Raw genomic sequence first — 19,199 nt, 5'->3', positions numbered from 1 at the left:
CTACCGCCCCGTTTTCAGCAGAGAGCACTTCGACTTCTAACCCTGATAAAAGTCACTTTTGTTCTTAACCTTCGTTTTTAACGCTCTTCATGGGCAATCACCAAGATAATAACACTAGGATGAGTTTTGAGTTTAGTGTCCCTTTCAGCAGGAAGGCTATACGACGTGTGGACCTACAGCTTAACGTGAGATCAGAAACTGAACTCCGCCGGGAATGGAACCAGAACCTCGCAAAGCTAACCATATATTCACAAGGGATCTGGACCAAAAGAGTGATGTTAAATTATTTTATGAAGTGGTCTCCATATTCATAATCCGCACAGCTGCAAACACAATTGCTTACCAGTTGAAATCACATTTCTTTCAGATTTTTTTCCCTTAAGAGGGAGAAGGAGTGAGCCACAGCGGCCAGAATATTGGTGTTCAATTTAACATGGGATCTCAACCATTTTTTAGGGAAATCATGGTTTCATTTCGTTCTTTCGCAAAAATGTCTCAATAGCTCACTCAACATGATACATCTCATTTTAAAGGTGCAATTTGAACTCTGTGCGTGATATTTTCTCCTTATAAATATAGATAATTATAATCCAAATTCCCATAAGAAAATGATCAAAATTAGAGGGAAAAGTCTTCTGTTTTTTCACAGTAAGGAAAAGAGCTAAAAACTTCGGACTTTTTTGAGAATGGAGCACTATCTTTGTATTTGTGCGCTACTGTACTATTTTTTCGCTGTTTCCAAATACATCCATTACACAATCGATGAGAAATTATATCCTTCATCATTGAATCCACAGAAATCAGATTTTTTCGTGTTCACGTACTTGGCCGTCTAACTGCTAGATGGCACTATAGTCATTCCTCATCCCACTTTCCTTCTCAACGGGAGCAGTCCTTTTGAAAACCTACTTTGAACTTCTTAACAGGGGCGGGAGGAAGGAAATCATTGTGAAGAACGGGAACTTCAAACACCTGGAATGGCAAAATTTATGACCTCTTTAGTTGATAGTTTCTGTTTCAGCAGTACAGTGTATTTCTAGATGGTTTCTATGAGAAGAAGTAATTTAGGAAGTCAACTTTTCGACAAAGATTTGTGAAGGAGAAGCCGAACCAAAGTCTTCGTTTATGTATTCCAAGAAAGAAATGAAAACTTCCTGCAGGACTGAGAATATACATGCAAGAGAAAAGATAAGACATTATTATAATCTTTAGGGTCGATTAATCCCCGAAATATTCTTTGTTTACCTGTCAAAAAAAAAAAAAAAAAAAAATCAAGAATAATATAGAGCTCTTTCATCAGCTTCCATCGTACAATACTAGACACACACATATTATATACATCAAGACCGGCCTTAGGTGGTGCAGGGCCCGATTGGGAACATTTTGTGGGGCACCGGATTTATAACTAATTTGCACCAAGGTTTGTAGAGCCTATATATATATATAACTCAAATGTCAATACGGACAGTGAATGAATTTTTAAAATACATGTTTCACCCTTGTGCTTCGCAATTTTTAAAGATGGTTCTGTACCAGTTATTCATAGTTTTCATCTCTTACAAGTAAACTTGTCGATGTCTAGTTTCTTGACCAACTTGGCAGAGAAGTGTAGAATATCAAGAAACGAGCGTAAGCAAAATTTAAAGTGCTTCTGTCTATAAAGATGGCCGCAGTGGCGAAAGACCTGACTGACCAGAACAAGCCATAACAATGCGTTTTAAATTTGAAAATTTCGTTTTATTTGTAAAACCGGTAAACGGATGAAAACCAAAACCACATTAACCGACACCGGGGGAAGTAGACATCTATTTGAGGGTATGCTTATCATGGCTGCCATCTTGTATCTCACTTAACTTCTATTTTCTTTTTAATAGGAAGGCGGTCACATGTAATATATCAAATTGGGCTAGACTTTTACGAGAAATACAGTGGTGCAGTCTATGTTTCCATAAGTTTATATTTGTAAAACATACTGAAATACACATAGATATAAATTAGTTGGTTCAAAGATTCCTTAACAGTTGTATCTTTTTGAAAACAATTGAAGTCAGGGAAACCTAATGTACGCTAGTGAGAACATCGTAGGTAGCTACTTATGAAAGGTATAATCAGCTTGAAATCGTCATCGACTGTAGACAAAATGAAATGATGATGAGAGGTTTACAAACTTCAAGGAACTGATTGCAGATGAATGATATATTTTCCATTGGATTCTTCTAGTTAGAACACAAACCTTCATAAGCAGCCACCTATTCAGTATGCACTAGTATACATTCGCTTTTCCTGACCATTTTTCAAAAGAAAGAAAAAAAAAATCCACGAGATTTTTCGCAGGAGAGGGCAAAGTTTGTCTTATGGTTTTGAATTTTTAATATAAATATAATAAGAGAAAGGATATGCAAAGAGCTCGCACTGAGGCTGATTTATTTGATACATGTCGGTAGTATCACATGCCGTAATCAGTAAAAATGCCAGGAACTTTTACTTAGTGGGGTGTTCAAAATAAAAAGGTTGTGCACCCAGAATAATGATATACATTTTTACACAAACTCAAAGAAAACAATACTTTTACGCCCAGAGATATGTGTAAGGAAATTTAGGGGAGTGTTAAGGTGTGCAAGATACTCCCTAGACATAATATCTATTTTTACAACAGAAGTTATAAAAAACTAAAGAAACTACTGCAGCATTAAATTTCAGAAAATATTTGCTTATGCCCGGAAACGTACTATAAACTATTCCTTTACTTGTTAGGGAGAGGCAATATCTTCCCTTGTGGAGTCCATGGATATATATGTATTGTAAAATGCTGTTCTGTGTACTTGATAACCGTCAGTAGCAGAACAGATTTACTTGACTGGGGGCCTCGCGAACATAATGGCATGATTTAGGAGGCAAATTTGGTCACAGGGACCACAAACACTTGTTTGCTTTGGGCCTAATATACTGTTAAAACGGTACTGGAGAGTAGATTAGACTGGACAGTGGAGTAGACGACTCTAGCGCGGGGCCCGATTGGGAGCAATCAGTCCAAGGCCGGCCTTGATATATATATATATATAGTGGCGGATCCAGGATATGATCAAGGGAGGAGCCACTCTTGGTTCCGCGCCTGTATATGTATACTATTTACAGTGCCGGATTTACGTATAAGATAAACAAGCTATAGCTTAGGGCCCCGCTCTCTTGCGGGCTCCAAAATCTAAAGAAAAACTGGATTATTTAGTCTTGCATAAACAAAATTATTTTTAACTTTTTAGTGCGAATCGATTAACAAAAGAATGTCTTTAAAAGGTGTTTTACCATTTTTTTATTCGTTGGACACATTTTCCAAATCCTAAAGTGATATGCAACCAGGGAAACCAGGGCTGGTTAAAGACTATTATTTAATTTAGGATAAAGAAGTTGAAAATAAAAACATATTAAAATTTGTTTTTAAAATAAATAGATATATTGCAAAGTATGAAAGTAACAATGGAATGTTGTATTGTCACCGGACTTACGTCGCTCTGCAACAGTTCTTAGTTCTATGACGTTAGGAAATAAGTTCAATTTGTACGAACACTTATTCACTGTTTGAAACAAACACCTGTTACTTCATTGTACACTCATGTCCAAAATGATTGTCGCATATCTATAACTGTCTTCTTGGAAGAGTATAATGTAATAATGATTTTGCTGGGTACTTTTAATACTGATACTATGTGTACAATTGGGAAACGTATATGTGGTAAATTTCATAGGAAAATATTTATAAATACGAAAATTAGAATGAGTAAAACAAAATGTTGCTAAATGGACACGAAAGTCTTATTTTCGTTTTATTGTTCTTATTTACTGCTCGTTTGACATGAAATCTGCCACATACATATCTCTGCCGATTGTACACATACTAACATTATAAGAAATACCGGATGAATTCGTTATCAAATTATATTCCTACAACAACATATTTATAGATATGAGACAATAATTTTGGACATGAGTATGCCTTCCTGAAGAAGGTGACACATCATTTAATTCTATTGTTAATGAAGTGGTCTCTTTCCCCAAATAAAAACCAACACCAAGCAGGGCATATGCTCCCTCCTGTCCTAAGCCGGTTCCCGAGGCTGAATGTAATAGGGGAAAAAAAAAACTCAGGATGGTCAGCCACTGGTATCGAATCCTGGACCATTCGAATGTGAAGGTGACAGGGGAAATCTGGTGCTCATATTTTGAAAAGAAAATAAGGAAATGGATTCCACTAAAAAAGAGTCACATTGTTAATACATTCCAGATCTTTGCCTGGGTTTTCTGCCTTTCAATTCCAAGTTTTTTTAAATCACGAAGGCTCTAAATATATTAGAATATCGACTCTCTCGTTTATATATATATATATATATATATATATATATATATATATATATATATATATATATATATATATATATATATATATATATATATATATATATTGGCATGGTTTTTCATTTTATATCAGACTCTTTCCGCATTATTCTGTTATTTATCATAGGTAGAATCCTTTGAGAAAGAGACAGGCGACAAGTGCTTTAGTTCTCTATGGTATGTTTGTGATCGTTGTAGATATTTGAGTGGCTCTCTAGACCAGCGTTTCCCAACCTTTTTCAACTTGCGGCATACTACGGGCGTAATTTCAATTCTCGCGGCACACTCATAGATATTGTTATTTGTAAATATAAGATACCGTGTTTTTTTCTGTAATTAATGATCTTTCTCACAGAGAAGAAAGCTCGATCACTGGTTTTCTCCCGTGGTTAATTATTATGCTTACTTTTCAATCTAATTTAAAAACAGAAAACAATTCAATGAAATATTGGACTCAGGTTTGCAAAATTACGCTTTCTTTTTCGAAAACTGTATCCAACCTTTTACTAAGAAGATAGATCACTAAATAACAAACGAACAAACAAATCTCTTTTACTTTTACAAACAAATGTAGGTAATTTGTATGCATGTTTGCTTTGTCGAAAGTATTGAATGATATTTTAAAATTTCAGGTTACGAAATAGTGTGCAACAATAAAGGAGCAACAATGGTCATAGCAATGATAACAAATACTTTCTTCAACATTAAAATTGTACATGGTATGAAACTTAAAATTGTAGATTCATATCAGAGGTTCATAGTAATATGAAATACAAATATACATTTCCCTTATGTCTTGCAATCTGATTGCTATAGAATTAATAATTTTGTTTCGATTTCCCCGCGGCACACCAGCGGCCCATTCACGGCGCATCAGCGTGCCGCGGCACACCGGTTGGGAAACGCTGCTCTAGACACGGGGCTGAGGGCTGATATCATGGTGGTACCTCTTTTTTTTTCTTCAGTTCTGTTTCTCTTTTATCCAAAACAAGGAATTTCACTCTTCTGTCCCATTTGCAGCCGTAACCACCCCCCTCCTGCGCTGTCCAACTTTGACCACATGCAGGGTAAAAGGAGGGGTGTCATTTGTTTTGACGGCATTTCAGCAACAACCCCATCTTTTGCCAAAATAAGGAAACACTTTGTACTGCAAGGAGAAATTGAGGAAGGCTGATATCTTCAATTTGTCAAGGTCACTTGAGTCCCGCCGACTCTTAATCCATAAGCTTCTTACGACTTACGCATTTCTCCAGGGTTAATTGCTCTATTGCCGGACCAATTTCAGAAAATTTACTTGTGCTAGGTGGCCACACACAAAAAAAGCACGACTGTTATCTACCCGAGTCAGAAAAGGAGCGCAGCAGAGTGGCATGAGCGGTTGCAAGGGGTGCATTCGTAGGGATCCAGGCGATTCAGTGACGGTGAGTACGCATAAACGAGGACATTTGAAAAACACTTTATATATCATAAAATGCATGGCTTTATGTGTTACACAACTTTGGGAGATATACTAAATATTATCCAAAATAGTACCAAAGTGTACTAAATTATGTAGGTTAGATATTACTCTTTGTTTTTCTGTGCTTTCAATTTGTTACCATACTTACAATAAAGTGTTTGCCTGTTTAATAGACATTGGCTTTCACACAATTTCAATAACTATTTATTTTTGTATGGCTCGATAAAAATCAAAACATGACACAATCTTATCATTTACGCACCACTTCCACACTGCCCTTTCCATAAATCACAACTCTACCTCTTCCCTAAACAGCTCCTTTCGCCTCCATATATAGTGCAGCTTACAACGTCAAACGCAACTAACAAGTATTTTTATAACTTCAACTATTCCTTTTACCCTACTTTCATTCTCTCTTCTTTGTGGTGGACAAACACCGTGTGCGTGTGTTTTCTCGGGGTTCTCCCGTTTCCTCCCACTTTCTTCATTCCATCATTTCATTCATCTCTCATAATCACCGTCTCCTTTGGCCTAAACGTGGGACGTAAAACTTAAAGATTTCATTTCATTCTCTCTTCCAGACCCGGTAAATTTCTTAAAATTGGTCCGGTGATACAGCACTTAACGGCAAGGTTCTAGAACAGTGGTCCCCCCATATACGGTAGTAGCTAGATTGGTTCCTTTCTGCATCAAAGTTTAATATTAAATTCATATAGCATTGCCGAGCGAGCGCTAGCGAGTGAGAGCCCCCCAGGGCACGTTGTCTTCTATCTTTATAACAGCTAAATGGGAAGGGGGACCTGTGTTCTAGAACCTTGCCGGCTGAATATTCCGTTAAGGGGATCCAGTAATTTTTTCCACACGAAATTTGCAATTTCTCCACTTCTTTCCATTGATTTTCGTTTGATTACATAATATAACGTTATATTAGGTTAGGTTAGTTTTGGACCCCTAAACGGAACATGGATCCCTTACCGCTCTTAACCCATAACCACAACCAGCACTGAGTGAGCTAGGGGAGAACCTAAATAATAAATAAATAATATTTATTTATTTTCGTGTGGTCTGGCGATATAGCAATTATTGCGTTTCTCTGTAGTAAACACTGCACTTACACTCATAAAACTATGTCTATCTTAAGTTTGGCTCTATTCCCGTATTCAGTTGATATCTTCGTCTTCGGAACCATATACAGTATAAAACACTCCTGGCTGAAATTCATCAGTTTTAATAAAGATACTTAAAACTAAATAAAATTACACACATAAATACGTTACTCTAATATAATTCTAGAAGCATACCATTTCAATAATAATTCTTGTGTGTCGTCACGTTCAAAGGAATATGCTTTATCCTTTGCAGACACACATGTAAAATTATAAACTCCCGCTGCCATGTTGTTTACAAACATCGATTGTCAAATGTTCACATGGTAAATTCCCATCTCAAATGCGGAAATTCTCATTTTGCTCTCAAATTTCCACGCGTTATAGTAATTAAAAGGTTTTCAAATTTTATAAAGTATAAAAAAATTGAAGGTACTGTACTCTCTGTCAGAAAAGAAAATGTTTATTTTCTTTGTAAGTCTGGCATTCATGCGATCTAACCACTGAGAATATGAGAATTAAATCAATCAAATTTGGTGTGAAATGTAAGGAGAAAAGCCTAAGCTGGACATTGAACAGGGGCACAAAGTGTGAATACGAATAGTGCATGGTGTAAAGAAAGGACGAGAAATCCAGAAACAGCTGGTAAACGGACAAAAAAGAGAAAAATTGTCGAAGTGGGAACATAAAACACATTTATTACTTTATTGGCGCACTTTTGAATTTGCACGGCGATACTATTATATAATGCATTATCATTATTGTAACTTTCTTGCATTGTATGTTATTTAGTTTATTAGTGGGCACTAAATTGACTGAAGGTCATCAAATAAATGAATTTCGGCATGCACTTTGGCAGGGCCGGATCTATTAGGAGGGGGGCATTTGCCTTGGGGCGGAGCTGGTAGAGAGTATATACGGGGCGCCATTTCGATGCAAGATTAATGCTGGCAAGCTTGGCTCAGGCCATATGGACCATGATGGGGTCAAGAAAGTAGAAGCAAACGGGAGAACTCCGAGAAAACCCACGCGCACGAGCCAAATAAGAGGAATATAGCCGCGTTTCCAACATTTACTAATTTTGTTCACTGGAATTAGTTCCATGAATTTACAGTGTGTCATGCGAAAAATAAATCAATTGATCTTATGTAAAGTACCGAAACGACGTTTTTCCTTAATTCATTAGTTGGTATTATATTTTTACGAGTAATGATTAAAATTTATCAAATGCAATTGATTCTATTTTTATATAGCGAAGATAATAAAGGTAATTGAATGTGCTAAATATATTTTTAAATACATTTTAATATATAAACTTTTTAAACGATATTATTTCACAGTTGAGAATGGAATATGAATTATAAAAAATTAGTCGAAACATAACATATAACTCAAGATATTTTCTGAAGTTTTGAGACTACTGAGATAAGTTTGCAATTACTTTGGTTAAAAGTGTTTATAATCCTTTCTCGATACTTTGTCAGTAATCTTACAATATTATAATAGTTGTAGAAGTTGGAAAAAAATTCGAGGAAGCAGCAGTAATTTTGATACATGTTGTTGTGCATAATTCCAACCGCCCGCCATCTATGGCGCTAGTTGTACGTAAACACAAATGGGGACTCCACACTGGTCCAGAATCAAATTCTAGGTGGCCAAAAACGAAAAAATAGAAATGCAATTCTTAGGGTGGCGAGCACCAACCGAGAGTAAGTGAAACTAAAGTAGTAAGTTACTAAGAGAGAAGGAAATCGGCGACTTCCAGTCGAGAGTACTGAACTAAAGGAGTAAATTACTACAGGAGTAAATTTTTCGTTTACTACTGTAGTAAATTTATTTACTCCAAAACTGGTGGAGAGCACCATCAAAGAGTACGCTACTACATTAGTAACTTGAGGAGTAAATAAGGCCAAAATTTACTCCTAAGCAGTAGTAGGAGTAAAGTTAGAGAGTAAGATGAATTCTTTGGTTTCTACGTGTTAAATATCGAATTCTATGGATTACCTGGACTACGAAGTATATATGTAGATGGAGGAAGAAGTAGACATCCCAAGAATGAGAGTTTTAGTGGAGAAAAGAGACCTATTTGCAATGTATAGTGACATTGATTTCAAAGAGCGTTTTGGGTTGCTTAAGGAATCTTTTGAGCGGCTGCTTGATATGTTGAAGCCGTTACTGCAGCATAATTCTGCCAGGAACCGCGCTTTGTCTCCTAGGCTGCAACTTCTTTGTAGATTGCGAGTCCTTCGCACTGGTACTTATCAAATCTTAGCAGGGGATCTTATTAACATACATCGTAATACTGCTGGAAGAGCGTTTTACAGTGTAATAGACAGTTCAATTACCTTAAAGCTACTGTGTGTGTGTCCACGCCACAGAACATATATATATATATATATATATATATATATATATATATATATATATATATATATATAGTGGCGGATCCAAGGTGGGAGCTATAAGGGCTATAGCCCCCCTTGACGCTCAGGTTTACACTGGATAAAATGGGCTTCAATCCTGCTTTACACTGGATAAAACGGCAAACTATGGTTTAGCCCCTCCCTTGATAATATCCTGGATCCGCCAATACATATATCTATATAAAGGAAAAAAGTGAATTCTATCGATTGGTTGATTCCCGAATGGATTGTGTACCTATACCCATACTTTGTCCTTTTGGAGCACAAGCAGAATTATACAGAAATTGCAAGAATTTCTTTTCTATCAATACACAAATCATTTATGATGCTAAAGAAGTAAGCCATTTCTGCCCACTGCTGGCACGTGCATTTCGTTTCATATTGGAAGCTGAAGCTTATCAGAAGTGCCCATGAAAAAAGGCGTTACATGCGATTGTAGTCAAGAACAGCAGGTTGTTGGAAAAAGCAGACGAGCTTCATTCGTTAAAAATGCGTTTAATACGAGGGGAATATAATACAAAAATGTTGCTAATTGAAAGATAAAGAGAAATCGTGGAAGACCATAACCTTAAAATGGAAGTTATGAATAAGAACGAAATGGAACAGACTTCAGGTTCCGGTTCTTCAGGCAATGTGCTCCAGAAATTTATGCTTTTATAAATGAATGTGAATATATTTTATATGTATGAAACATATTCTTTTTGCTTGATATATTTTCCAATGGTTAATATGTTCTTGTTTTTCACATGACATAATATTTGTGTTTAAGCATCAGTACATTTAAGTTTTCTAATACCACATCCCCTAATTGCAAAATAAAGAAGAAAGAAAAGAAAGAAAAAGAGAGAAACATAACTAAAATTATACATAAATAAAATGGGTGACATTTCACTGCAGTAGTGACGATCCAGTGCCTTATTTATTCATTTAAGAAGGAAAAGTATTTATACTAATGTATTATTTTACTAGCAAATTAGGTACAATTTTTCTGACAGCTTGCCTGCAGCATCTGCTTCTGGCTGAAATGCATATTGGTTCATGCCATTCACATCCACAACACCAGTGTTTCTTCTAGACATGTTTTTTTTGGGGGGGGATTGCCCCTCAGAAGCTCTGAGAGTTTTCTCCAGGAGGAGACGAAAATAATACTTCTATAATATAATAATAAATAGAATAGTACCATGTAAAAATAATATGATCCCCTTCGAATACTAAGTGTTCCCTCCGGGACATTTTTTCTGAAAGAAACACTGCGCAGCATCAGGGTGAAACACACCTACTTCTGTTCCAAAGTTGTGCAGAACTGCAGTATCCTCAATAACATTTCCACACATGTTTTGTTTATATCTCATTGTTTTAGTGAGAATTTGGAAACGGTTCTTCCAAACACAGAATGTACGTTCTATTACACATCTTGTAACAACATGGGCTTTATTGTAGCGCCCTACGGCTCCTGTCTGAGGTCGAAACATAGGAGTCATAAAATGTTTGGAGAGAGCATATCCACTATCCCCAACAAGCAACCCATTATATTGTTCGTTTTCCAATTCTGGAGGAATTCTACTATTGTCTCAAATGCGTGCATCATGCGTGGAACTCAGCCAATGGCTTACCACGCTCAAAATCTTCATATTGGCATCATAAATGATTTGTGTATTGATAGAAAAGAAATTCTTGCAATTTCTGTATAATTCTGCTTGTGCTCCAAAAGGACAAAGTATGGGTATAGGTACACAATCCATTCGGGAATCAACCAATCGATAGAATTCACTTTTTTCCTTTATATAGATATATGTATTGGCGGATCCAGGATATTATCAAGGGAGGGGCTAAACCATAGTTTGCCGTTTTATCCAGTGTAAAGCAGGATTGAAGCCCATTTTATCCAGTGTAAACCTGAGCGTCAAGGGGGGCTATAGCCCTTATAGCTCCCACCTTGGATCCGCCACTATATATATATATATATATATATATATATATATATATATATATATATATATTTGTTCTGTGGCGTGGACACACACACAGTAGCTTTAAGGTAATTGAACTGTCTATTACACTGTAAAACGCTCTTCCAGCAGTATTACGATGTATGTTAATAAGATCCCCTGCTAAGATTTGATAAGTACCAGTGCGAAGGACTCGCAATCTACAAAGAAGTTGCAGCCTAGGAGACAAAGCGCGGTTCCTGGCAGAATTATGCTGCAGTAACGGCTTCAACATATCAAGCAGCCGCTCAAAAGATTCCTTAAGCAACCCAAAACGCTCTTTGAAATCAATGTCACTATACATTGCAAATAGGTCTCTTTTCTCCACTAAAACTCTCATTCTTGGGATGTCTACTTCTTCCTCCATCTACATATATACTTCGTAGTCCAGGTAATCCATAGAATTCGATATTTAACACGTAGAAACCAAAGAATTCATCTTACTCTCTAACTTTACTCCTACTACTGCTTAGGAGTAAATTTTGGCCTTATTTACTCCTCAAGTTACTAATGTAGTAGCGTACTCTTTGATGGTGCTCTCCACCAGTTTTGGAGTAAATAAATTTACTACAGTAGTAAACGAAAAATTTACTCCTGTAGTAATTTACTCCTTTAGTTCACTACTCTCGACTGGAAGTCGCCGATTTCCTTCTCTCTTAGTAACTTACTACTTTAGTTTCACTTACTCTCGGTTGGTGCTCGCCACCCTTAGGCGCAATTTGTGCTACAGTGTTTCTTTATTATATACCTGAATAATTCTGTACATTTTTAAGTTTTCTTCTCTTCGCCGCATGGCGCCACTGTAGCTGAAAGAAAGAGCAACGGATGACGCGTTCGCTTAGTCATGATTTTCATAGTTGTTGTGACTGTGGCTTGTCGTTTACGAGTCGAATGTAAGCCTTTTGCGATTTTCTTTAGTTAATAAGTTCCTAAAGCTTATAATTTGTGTAATCAGTTTGCTTTTTTGTCAAGTTGCTTTAAAGGATGGACGAGTGATGTAAACATATAGTGTTTTTGTTTACATTTCGTAATTATTAGACTGAGAAAAAAAAAGTGCCTATTACTGCCAAAAGATTTCGACATTTTCATATTGTTTTGTCAATTTTAAGTTCAGTGAAGTGGGTTTCGTTGCCGCCGTGCGCCGCCGGTGTCAGATAAATGGACATAATGTAGCTATAGGTGAAAACCGTTGAGGAAAATTATATGTAATCGACTTTGTATGATTATTGTTTAAAACTGTGAGACATAAATCTTTTTTTTTTTATTTGATCATGGAAGAAGTTATTACTTTTAAGACTCTTTTTGAGCAGTGGAGGAACCAAATTAACCCACAGGGGCCTGCTACAAGAGCAACAAGGGATTATCTTGTCGCCTATATACAAAATTTGAACACAGGTGTAATCGACGAAGAACTTTTAACATCAAAAGTAGCTAACTTTTGTGCAACACTACACAAGTATTGGAAAGCAGCAGATCACAGCAGAAACAAATTTTTAGTGAAACAGTCGGAGTGGCTAGAAACAAAATTCGAGATAAAACCGAACGTTGCAGCGTGTCCTGGAAGACCTTCAAAGAGTTTCGAGGAAAGTAGTGAGCGTTTGAAAAGGCGAAAAATACAAAAACTGAAAGGTGATGTGTCAGTGGAAGAGGCGACTACTTTGTCAATGTCTTATCTACGAGACGAGGGAAAGCGAGCAGCCGCCGATTTGTTAAAAGATGTGTTGCAAGGTTCGCCTACGAGACCTATAAAAATCAGAAGAGCATACAAACAGAGCATGGATAGGTCAACCGAAGTGACTCAATACACAGATGACCAAGCCCTGGCATTGGTGATGGATGGTAAGTTGTCAAAGCATAGCTACATCACATTACGATAAGGGGCCATAGAACATAATTTGAAAAACTTTTACCCTCCGTACAACAAAATAGTGGAAGCAAAAAATCGCTGCTATCCTGAAGGGATTGAAGTGAGTCTAGAACGAGCTAGAATTCCTCTTCAAAAGTTATTAGATCACACTGCCGTAAGGCTTATAAAAATAGCAGACTGGACAACAGTGGAAGCGCTCCCACATCTAGAATTAAAGAAAGTAGTTTTAACTGTAAAATATGGCTGCGACGGTAGCTCAGGACACAGCGAATACATGTATGTACCTCCAAAAAAATGTACATTCTAATGAGCTCCCGCCAGACGATAAAGGCAAACCTCTGGCAGCCGACACGATGGGACAAAAGGAGAAAGGAAAAGGGGGAGAAAACGACCACATGCACCAGAAGAAACTCCGGATGCAGCACAAGACCAAGATGAAGCACTGGATATCGACGATGAACATGAAGAAGGTGACTCTCAAACTTCAAGTCTGCAAAGAGGAAATCTGTTTTTATTTTCTATGGTCCCTTTAAAACTTGAGGGTACTTTAAGTAATGAAGAACAGCAGGTCATCTGGATCAATGATAGGCCATCGTCAACAAAATTGTGCCGTCCTATAAAATTTATATATGTTAAAGAAACTGCCGAAGTGATTAAAAACCAAGTGAATCAAATGAAAGCACAAGTAAATGATTTGGTTCCTTTTCAAGTGTATGTAGAATTCCAAAATAATCCCATTTTAGTTGAATATAAGGTCCTTTTTACTATTATAAATGCATTGACAAACACTGGAAGTCAAATCTTATATATAAAAGAGAACGCACAAATCCTTTGTTCCCTCATCACGCTAATACGGCTGAACCAATTTCTTTCATTTTTGGGGGGTTATTAGGATTTGGACCCTAGATGGTTTTTATCATATCACTTTAATTTTTAATTACCAGTGTCTTGAGATAATTGACCATTCAAGTGTCCATAACGTACAAATCCTTTGTTAGTTCATCATAGGTAAAAATAAACGTATTTATATGCAACCCGCATGACCGTGTCACTCGGCGGGTTAACATAAATGACAGGCGATATAATGTTAACATTTACTGCAATCTTCTATGGTTTTTATCATATCACTTGAAAGCGAAAAAGTAAAAATTATCTAAGTAACAAAGTTTATTGCGTTCCGGGGTGACCGCAGCGAAGCGGGGTGAACGCTGCTAGTATGTTATATTTGTAAATGCACACCGAAAGAGATGAATGATTTACAAAATTTAAAAAAGTTTAATATTAATCCTGACACCTTAGAGTATGGTTTATCTCCTCTTCACAGTTGGACTAAATTTTTAGATTTAGTGTTAAAAGTTTCGTATAAAAAAAACTTAAAAGCTCCGACAATAAGAGGAGCTACTGAAGCTCAGCGACAGGAAATGAAGATGATCAAAAAAGAAATTCAGACCCGATTCCGGAATGAAACAGGCCTACACATTGATAAGGTGCTAGCAGGAAAAGTCGGGACTTCTAATACCGGCAACGTTGCCCGACGTTTTTTTTCATAATGCTCAACTGTCTTCAGATATAACAGGATTTGATGAAGACTTGATTCGAAGATTTGGAAACATAATGATTGTAATTTCAAGTGGAGAGGTTATCAATGGAGAAGCCTTCGCTAAATATACAGAGGAAACGCCAAGGAGATTTGTCAATCTATACGGGTGGTACAGAATGCCTGTTAGCGTTCACAAGATTTTAATGCACGGAGCAGAAGTTATTAAAAGCGCCATCTTTCCAATAGGTATGTTATCGGAAGAAGCTCAGGAGTCTTGCAATAAAAAATACAAACAGTTTCGTATGCATCATACTCGAAAAGATTCATGCATGCATACCACGACAGATTTAATTCATCAGTTACTCGTGGATTCAGATCCAGTAATAACCACTCTTAGGAGAGCAACAAGAAATAAGCGTACAACTCTACTGGAGGAGGTAAAAGCTCTGCTATTGCTCCCGAAAGAGTCAGACACGAGAACAGAAGGAGATAGCAGTGAGGGTGAAGAACTATGAACAATCCGAGGACGAAGAAAATACTTTGGACAGCTGAATAGACGATGATTTATGTGATATATTTTTTCTTAGTTAAAATTCTTTAGTGATCTTTATTATCTCATTTTAGAATAAATTACATACTTCAAATTGTTTGTTTACTTTCTAAAACTTATTGTTGCAGTTTCCAGTAACATTTATTTATTTTCAATAACCTTAACTCATATTCAAAGAGCCATATAGTTGATTTTACGAATAGTCCGCCATCTTGGATCCGCCATTTTGAATTTTAAACAAAAAACTGTTATCAGATTTGAAATCAGCGACCACGAAAACCCCCCGACACTCACTCTTGAGCGATAGAAGGAAATGTTTCAATTGTCCGCCATCTTGAATCCGACATCTTGATTTTTTAACAAAACTTTACCAGATTTGAAATCAGCAACCCTGAAAACCCCTCTGTAGCAATTTTTAGCCACCAGCTATTTGAAATGAATTTTGGCCACCTAGAATTTGATTCTGGACCAATGTGGACTCCTTTGAAAAACTGGTCTCGCGAAGAAGTCCGCTCAGTTATTCGATTTCTGTAGACGAAACATGTAATCACTGGCCGATACTATGAGACCTTGACACGACTGCGCGAAACAATCAGGAAGAAACGACCAGGACTTTTCATCGAGGGCGTCATCTTTCCTTACGACAACGCGCACCCGCATACAGTCCAGAAGACCACAAAGCTGTTGAAGCAGTTTCGCTGGGACATTATCGACACCCCTCTCTAAAGTCTGGATGAGCTTCCTCGTGGCTAGGCGGTTAGAGTATGCGCCTTTAGCGCGGAAGATCCGGGTTCGTTTCCCGGCGGGAGCTCATGTGGTTCGGGTTCCACGTTAATCAGTAGGTCCACGTCTCATATAGCCTCGCTACTCAAAGGGACGCTAAACTAAAATCAACTCAACCCTAAAGTCTGGATCTCGCTCAAAGCGACGTTCACCTTTTCCCGCAATTAAAGGAGCACCTCAGATGCCGTCGCTTTGCTTCAGACGAGGAGGTAAAACACTTTGTAACAATGTGGCTGAATACGCAAGGACAGGAATTTTATCAGAAGGGAATCTTCAAACTCATCTCACAATGCGATAAGTCTTCAACCGGTATGGAGTTTGTCAAAAAAAAAAAAAAAAAAAAAAAAAAAAACTAATGTATGTACTATCTGTTGAGTGTATTGGTTGTATGAACTAATATGTACTCCCATGCGCAATAAAAATTGCGCGTATATATAACTCACGATTTTTCGCATTTATTCCATTTTCCTTGCGTTTCTGGGTAAAATTCAGTTATTAGTATGTGGAGATAATAGAAAGCTATCCTTCTAAGGAAATATTTCCAAAAAATATAATAAAATTATAAGCAAAAAACAAAATTATGCTCGGTATTGTGATACTGGCAATCATGATTTCTAGTTTTTTTTTTTTTAGTAGAAAAACACGATTGCGAAGGGAAATTGACAATAGGCAGTGAACGAGATGGAGGAAGGAACTGGAAAATAATGGAGTAAAATATTGAATTTATTGGTTTAAACCTAGTGTCTAGATGGTTTGACAAATATAAATTAGGTTCTGTAACCAAGATGTCGTACGAAAATATAGAAACAAAGAGGAAATCTCCTGTCTTGAGGTTGGAAGTAACATGCGCCATGGATATTAGCATTTATTCGTTAAGAAAAAGAGAACAAGGAAAAAGTAGTTTCCGTGGTTAGGTGGGTAGCGTGGTGGAATAGTAGTTTTTACACTATTTTGACACTAGATCGAATCCCATTCCATCCCATCCTTTTTATATAAAACATTATAATTTTCATGTTAAAAAGAACAGAAGCAATATAACAAGGACCTAACTTATTGATATTTTGCTGTAATGACGTATTTATCCAGGATTAGAGTACTATTGGTAATAGCTGTTGTTTTCAGTTCATGCTGTTGTATAGCTTCTCTCATCATGTTTTCTTGGGAAAAGAACAATTTTGTCTCCAACAAAGTGTGAAGGATATATACGGACAGAAAAAGACATCTTAGTACCAAACGTGATTTATCGTGATGAAATGGACTAGTTTGCCATTATTTAAAAAAATCTAAAGTAAATTATTGAACTTGGCTTGTCTTTAGCTTGAGCTAAAAATATTTTTTTTCTTTATAAGATTATACTTTATAAGGCAAAGTGTGTGATCATACCCACAAATTTAGCTAGGGAGTGAAAGATAATTGTTTATACAAACATTTTAGAGGTTTATCCTTCCATTCTCGGTGGGAGCTCATGTAGTTCGGATTCCACGTTAATCAGTAGGTTCTGTCTCATATATCCTCGCTGCAGAAAGGAACGTTAAACTCTACAATGAAATGAAATCTTTGAGTTTTACGTCCCAAGGTAATGTCAGCTAGGCTAAAAGAGATGGTGATAATGAGAAATAAATGAAAGGGTGGAATTAAAAAACTGGGAGAACCGCGAAAAAACCCACGCACACGGTGTTTGTCAACTACAAAGATCACTTGGCGCCAACTGAGATCGAATGCACCAGAAGTGAACGCTCTACCACTGACCCACTGCGGCCTGGTTTAAAGTCTACGGGCGGTATTCAGAGAGAATTCATTAATCGATGGTTAGTCATAGACTAGTTAGTAACCATACTAACTCTTTACTAAGGAAGGTGCACTTACGATGGTCTACTTTGAGTAAACTAAAATGATGAATTGGGTATGATTAACTTATATATCCCAATGCATCGGGTGAGAAATATAAATGTGGCATTCCCGGCGGGAGCTCAAGTGGTGCGGAGTCCACGTTAATCAGTAGGTCCACGTCTTATATAGCCTCGCTGCTGAACGGGACGTTAAACTCAAAATCAACTCAACTCATAAATGTGGCAACTACGGAAAAGTAGATCAGCGCGTGCGTAATGTGTAAAGATGAAAATACATGAAATACGAAATGTTGTGTCGCACGCTAAACCGTGGGTAAAAGATTAGCCTCTGCTCTAGATTAATTACTCACATGTAATTAACCTCGTAAAATTCTACATCCTAATCAGAGACTCTGAATACAATTTTGTTAAACCATCCGTTAGTCAACCCCGTAGTATGGCTTTAATCATACTTCAAAATGACACTGCATAAGGCCCTACTTGTCTAACATGTAATACTTCCCAAGTGCAACACTACAGATAAACGAATACGTGTTTTTTTTTTATTATTTTCTGCGGAAAAACGATTTTAAAAGGCGAAAGCTCCCACCAAAAATTTTGAAATTTGACGTCCGAAAGGCAAGAAGTGGACCGAAGTGAATGAAATTGTGTATAAATATTGTAGGAGTAAAAGATGAGGGAATACGTGATTCTAATTTTCCTGAAAATAATAATAATAATAATAATAATAATAATAATAATAATAATAATAATAATAATAATAATAATAATAATAATAATAATAATAATAATAATAAAACAGTTGGGTGGCGGAAATAGTGGACCGAAAGGAATAAAATTGTGCGTAGATATTATACATGTAAAATAAAGCCTTTCGTGTTCAACATGTGTCCTCATCCGATTTCTTCAAATTTGGTACATCAACAGTAAGCACGAACAGTATAGCGTATTTTATAGTATTTCAGGACGCGCCTTTAACCCTTACAATGTTTTTCCGCATAAACAGAAAGACGTGTCGATTTATTTCCTATTTACTGTTGATGTGCCAAATTTGAAGCAAATCGAATGCGGACACTTGGGAAACACGATAGACCTTATTTAACATATGCAATACCTACATACAATTTTATTTGCTTCGGTTTACTCCTTCCTGCGCTACTACCGGCAAATTTACTTTTTTGGAGGGGACCTTGGCCCCCAAAACAGTATTAGGGCCAAGGCCGCTCCGAATTGCACTTATGATA

The 19,199-nt window shown here is 36.8% G+C and overlaps 1 protein-coding gene across 3 annotated transcripts in view; it reads right to left on the bottom strand.

Annotated features, from left to right (window-relative positions):
- The window catches only part of LOC145693392 (cilia- and flagella-associated protein 300-like), a 109,774-nt gene extending 102,376 nt beyond the window's left edge, over positions 1 to 7,398 (bottom strand). The window contains exon 1 of one of the 3 annotated variants that reach the window (XM_081769348.1): positions 7,150 to 7,398. In XM_081769348.1, the coding sequence (XP_081625474.1) occupies positions 7,150 to 7,259 (110 nt within the window). In that variant the 5' untranslated portion in view covers positions 7,260 to 7,398. The remainder of the gene's footprint in view (positions 1 to 7,149) is intronic. The other 2 variants (XM_081769350.1, XM_081769349.1) reach the window with 2 other exon arrangements.
- Positions 7,399 to 19,199: the final 11,801 nt, after the last annotated feature.

Source organism: Thermobia domestica, chromosome 8 (genome assembly GCF_964235325.1).
Source record: "Thermobia domestica chromosome 8, izTheDome1.hap1.1, whole genome shotgun sequence".
Classification (NCBI taxonomy): Eukaryota; Metazoa; Arthropoda; class Insecta; order Zygentoma; family Lepismatidae; genus Thermobia; species Thermobia domestica.
This window is presented reverse-complemented; position numbering and strand designations above follow the sequence as displayed.